The sequence below is a fragment of the Phalaenopsis equestris genome, unplaced genomic scaffold (assembly GCF_001263595.1).
Source record: "Phalaenopsis equestris unplaced genomic scaffold, ASM126359v1 Scaffold213691, whole genome shotgun sequence".
Taxonomy (NCBI): Eukaryota; Viridiplantae; Streptophyta; class Magnoliopsida; order Asparagales; family Orchidaceae; genus Phalaenopsis; species Phalaenopsis equestris.
In genome coordinates, this window is record NW_018232520.1 from 1,636 (window position 1) to 7,597 (window position 5,962).

A 5,962-nucleotide genomic window follows, 5' to 3' on the forward strand; every position below is an offset into this window, starting at 1 on the left:
AGCTACATTATACTGTGATAGACAACATGCTATAAATAGATAACCCATTTGAGAACATGTAGAATAGGCAATTACTCTTTTAAGATCATTTTGTAGTAGACCGGTACTTGCAGCAAAAAAGGCTGTTAGCGCTCCAACCCAAGTAATAACAATTAGAGTTGTAGGACCATATTCGATTAGTGGTGATGATCGCATAAGTAGATAAACTCCTGCTGTTACTAGTGTCGCAGCATGAATTAGAGCACTAACTGGTGTAGGACCCTCCATAGCATCCGGTAGCCATGTGTGAAGTCCAAGTTGAGCACTTTTACCCATAGCCGCTAGTAGAAGTAGTAGACCAATTAGTACTACTACTGTTTCATTAATAAATGGTGCAACACTAAATACTGTTGAATAATCAAAATTTCCTAGTGTAAATAGAAGAGCAAAAAATGCTACTGATAGAAACATATCTCCTACTCGATTTACAACAAGAGCTTTAATCGCACTTTTGTTTGCTTGAATTCTTGTAAACCAAAAATTAATAAGAAGATAAGAAGAAATACCAATTCCTTCCCAACCTACAAACATGATTAGATAATTTTCTCCTGTTACAAGAACGAGCATAAAGAAAGTAAACATAGAAAGATAAGAAAAAAATCGTTGATTATGTGGATCAGCACTCATATAATCAATCGAAAATACATGTACTAGAGCTGAAACAATTAGAACAGGAAGTAGCATTGACACTGTTAGATTATCAAAGAGAAATCCTCATGAAACATCTATAATTTCAGAATTCATTCAGCTTCCTACATAAATACTTACTGAGTACCCATTTAGTGCTACTTCATAAAAGGCAACTACAGACAGGAGTGCTGAGATAATAAGACATCCTGTTGTAATAATTTGAGATCCTGTTACTCCAATTTTTCTTCCCAGTAGACCACCTACAATAGAACCGAATATCGGTAGAAATAGAATTGTTAGAAACATATTATCGTAGTGAAATTGTTCCTCGTAGTCGATAATATGAAACTAGAATACCTAGTCCAATTGCTGATTCAGCACCAGCAATAGCAATAATATAAATACTATATGTTTGTCCTAGAATATCATCAAATGCGTAAGAGCTTACTAGAATTAGAAGTGTAACAGCAAGCAGCATGATTTCAATAGAGATTAGCATAAGAATAATATTCTTTCTATTTAGGACAAAGCCTAGAATTCCAATGAGAAAAAGTAGAATCGAGAGATTCATTTAAATACAGATTAAGCCTAAAGGACTTCGATAAGATGCAAATGTGAGAAATCACGAGAAATGAATTTTAAACCAAACCTATTTAACCCTCTTTTTATTGGTAGAGGTATATGAGAGCTACCAGACTCGAACTGGCATAATCTAAGTCGACAACTTAGTGCATTAACCAATTATGCTAAACCCCCCTTTTCTTATACTATTATTATTAGGGAGATTTTTAGATCGTTGATCCGTGAAATACAGAGCTCCACTTCCCATTTCATATACAAATCCAATTGTTAGTACAATGAAAAATATTATCACAATTCAGAATCCATAGGATTGTACTGAATACATACATGATGCTAGTGGAAAAACGAGTAGAATTTCAAGATCGAAATAAGGAAAAGCATAGCAACTACGTAAAATGAAATTGCAAACGGATTACGTGTTTGACCATAAATTGGCTGAAAACCACACTCATATGCGGTTACCTTTTCAGAATCTGGTTTATGTACCGCTAGTAGTAGATTTACAATTAGTAGAATAACTACAAGTACCGGTACAAATAGAATAAATAGTGTAATAGTTGCCATTAATAATAAAATAGAGAAAGTGCCAGTAGGAGACATAAGTGCCAGTAGGTGACATACATTTAGTAGAATAGATGGTTGAAACACAAATAGTGTAATAATTGCAGTAAGTACAGCAATAAGTGTACTGTGCACAGTTGTAATAGGTGATCCTCCTCATTCTTTATATTGTGTACCAGAATTAAAGAAGAATATTACTTGGATAATTTTTAGATAGTATGAAGCACTAATAACACTTACAATAATAGCAATAATGGACATAAAGTAATGTCCGGCATGAATTGATGAGTATAGCACTATTTGTTTAGCAAAAAACCCTATTAGTGGTGGAATTCCTGCTATAGAAAATAGACAAAGAGCGAAACTCAGACTAAGTAGCGGGTTTTTAGTGAATTGCCCTTGTAGCTCCTGAATGAGAGAGATATCTTCTGTTTTAGCTGATATATTATAAATTGCATAACCGAAGGCTAGGAGTACCAGAAAAACATTCAGATTTGTTAGTGAATACTGGAATAGGTAAAAGAGGAAAGATTCTACAGATTCTTCGTTGTTAATGGCAAGAGCTAGAAGCAGAAATCCTACGTGGCTAATTGTAGAATATGTTAGAAGACGTTTAATTCGAATTTGAGATAGTCCTAGTACAGTTCCAACAATTAGTGAAAGTAGAGATGCAATAAGAATAAGCTCTCCGGATTGAAACATGCCATTTTGTAGTTCTAGAAGAAAGGCAAAGATAGAAATTTTAGGCATTGTACTTAGCCATGATGTTACAATAGTAGGTGTACCATCATATACGTCAGGGGCTCAATTATGAAAAGGAGCAGATGCTACCTTAAATAGAAAACCAACACCAATCAGAAGCATACCAAGTGTTTGTTCTCCTGAAGCAAAACTGTAAATTCCTTCAAATTGTGTTAGACCTGTACTTGCATAGATCAGTGCTGTACCAAGAAGAATTAGTGCAGAAGAGAGTCCTCCTAGAAGGAAGTATTTTAGACCTGCTGCAGTAGCTGACTCTGAATTTCTATAAAGTGTAGCTAGAACGTATACAGCAAAGCTTTGTAGTTCAATAGATAGAAACATAGATACTAGATCACTACTAGATACTAGTAGTGAAGCACCAATTGTAGTAAATAGAATTATCATAGAATATTCAGGAATTGTTGGAGTAGCTGTATTTATACCATGAGGCACAATTTCTGTATAACGACTAGCCCAACCTAGAAGAACTATAGCTCCTATTAGAAAGATAAAACATTCAACAGCCATTGAAACAGTGGTTACATGAAAAAGTCCATTATAAATACCTTGATTCATACCGTAGGTATGGAAAGAGAGGAATGAAGCATAAAGTAGGCTTACGCAAGTAATCCGATTAAATAGATTCGGAGTAATTCGGTAGGAAAATAGTGGTACTGCAATAAGTAGTGAAATTAGACTAATTGAAAGCATCTTTATTGAAACTACTAGTATACGGAATCGAACCGTAATCAAAGAAGTGGAAGTTCCCTATTCTACCATTAAACTATACTAGTTATATTATTTATTCTAAGAGAGAGTTATTACTAAAAATAACTAGTTCAAACTGCTCTTAGCAGTTTACTATACTAGTTATGTTACTTAGTTAAAGATACTACTTATAATAAAAAACCAGTTCAAACTGCTTTCAGCAGTTTACTATACTAGTTATATTCGTTATTTTCGTTTTTGATGCTTATTATATAGATAACACGAACGAGGAATGTACTATACTTCAACAATAAAAATTTGGTAAAGCAATCTGTTGGAGTCGAACCAACAATCCTCTAATCCGAAGTTAGATGCCTTAACCAATTTGGCCAAGATTGCCTATGTTTATTTGTTATAACTGTGTTTTCTTGGCCAAATTGTACCCCTATTTTTAGAATAGGGTGGCTAACGTATACCTTTCGTAATCGCATGCTCTCCTACTTTCCAAAGTAAGATACCCAAGATTGCTTATGTCTACTTCGAATAACAGAAAGTAGATTAAGTTGTAAGTAGTGGGACTTGAACCCACACAGTATAAAACCATCGTGTCCTAAGCACGACTTGTCTACCATTCCAACATACTTACAGAGTATTTTATTGTTATACTATTCAAATCCGAGGGAGAAATATCCCTATCCCTGAAAGATCTAAACACTGTTTTTAACAGCTCACTATGAGTATAGTAGTAGGAATGACATCATTAGAGCAAATAGTCCTGTAGCTTCTGAAAGAGCAAATCCAAGAATAGCATATGTAAATAGTTGTCCTCGTAGACTTGGGTTTCGACTAACTCCTTGAATTAGAGCACCGAATACAATTCCAATTCCAGCTCCAGCACCAGGGCCCCAGCTAGACCAATTGTAGCTAGTCCTGATCCAATGTATTTAGCAGCAGCAAGCATGGTAAATAATGATTGTTACGTTCATGTGCTATTACAATGAAAATTTATAGTAAACACGAACTAAATGAATTGATAAAGCTTTCTTCATCCCTTATATAAAGTTTTTATAGCAATTCATACTTTAATGGTAAATGTACCTAGATAATTCTTTTGTGTGTGAGATGCATAATCAACGTAACTTGCATTGGATAGAGAACCAAACACGCCTACATTTTTTGTGACACGAGGAATAATCCGTTCTGTTGCAAGTCTTCCTGATAGTTGAATACGAATACCACAAATGTGAGATGGCAGACCATTGCGCGCAAATTTAGGATATTTAAGAATAGCATTCCGAAAATGAATAAATGTATTTGCAGAGCTATTATGGATAAGATATTTAGCAAGAATGCTACTATTCATGTAAGGATAATGAACTCTAGTCAGAACAATATATTCTTTATCAACTAGGTTCGTAATTTCTCTTGCAAGAACCTCTATACTTTTTTGTGCAAATTTGGGTTCCACAGCATAGTAGAATACTGAAATCGTTAGCTTGTTGGGTTTCTCTTGAAATAGAGGATCACTTAGAATAATCCCTTTGTGAAAATAGGATTGAATTAGTCTACTAATTTCTTTATGTGATTGTGATAGAAAATTATTCATTAATAAAAAGTTGTTTATGAACCATATAATATTTACAATGTAAACAAAGTAGCCGGAAGAGGGAATTGAACCCTCAATCAACCAGTATGAATGGTTTGGTTTAACCTATTAGCCTATTCCAGCCTGCTTTCTAGGTAAAAGTGCTATAACAAAAAGGGAGAAATGTCCTTAGTTAGTGAACTAGTAGAAACTAGGCTAAATTTTGTAAGTTATGATACTTTCTTCGTATAATTATAATTAGTGTGTAAGAGTATTTTTCGTTCGACTATTCCCTCTAATATTGCTCTTACATAAATCACTTTAGACCTTTCTATTATTCAATAATATACACTTTTTCTACTAGCACTTGGTATAACTTCGGACTCGAACCGAAATAAGACAATTCCACAAATTGCTGCTTTACCATTAAGCTAGAAATACCTAATCTCTTATACTATAAATAAGGGAAAATTATGAACCCCACCAGTATACCAGTACGAATAGACCAGCCATACGACATCTACAAAGTGCCAATATAGAATACCTGCTTCAAATCCCAGATGATGATGATCAGTGAGGTGATAACTAAGTAGTCTAAAGAAACCAACTAGAAGAAAAATGGTTCCGATAAGTACATGAATACCGTGGAATCCGGTTGAGAAGAAGAATGTAGAACCATAGACTCCATCTGCAATTGTAAATCCAGCATTCATATATTCAATACCTTGACAAGCAGTGAATAGAATTGCGAAAGCTACAGTTATAATAAGTCCTAGAATTCGATTTCCCTGAATTAGAGAGTGATGAGCGTATGTAACAGTCGCTCCAGAACTAAGTAGCAGGATAGTATTTAGTAGAGGTAGTTCAAAAGGATTAATAACAGGAATTCCTGCAGGAGGCCATTGAGAACCAATTTCAACAGTTGGTGCTAGGCTACTATGTAGATATGCCCAAAAAACAGAAACGAAGAAAAACACTTCACTAAGGATAAATAGGGCAACTCCCATTGTAATACCTTTTTGTACAGGGAATGTATGATCCCCCAGAAATGTTCCTTCAGCTACTACATCTCGAAACCTTAGTGCTAGAGGAGAAGCCATACTAGTAAATCCGTTT

General features: G+C 34.6%; 1 protein-coding gene and 1 non-coding gene across 2 annotated transcripts; both read right to left on the minus strand.

The window, feature by feature from the left end:
• Positions 1–1,584: 1,584 nt before the first annotated feature.
• LOC110036994 (NADH-ubiquinone oxidoreductase chain 2-like) lies at positions 1,585–3,264 on the minus strand. The gene is given in 1 exon segment (XM_020741559.1): positions 1,585–3,264. A coding segment is annotated over 1 exon segment (1,680 nt).
• Positions 3,265–3,586: 322 nt separating this feature from the next.
• On the minus strand, positions 3,587–3,660 carry TRNAR-UCG. Its single transcript has one exon. It is a non-coding gene; the product is annotated as a tRNA-Arg (tRNA).
• Between the last annotated feature and the right edge of the window lie 2,302 nt (positions 3,661–5,962).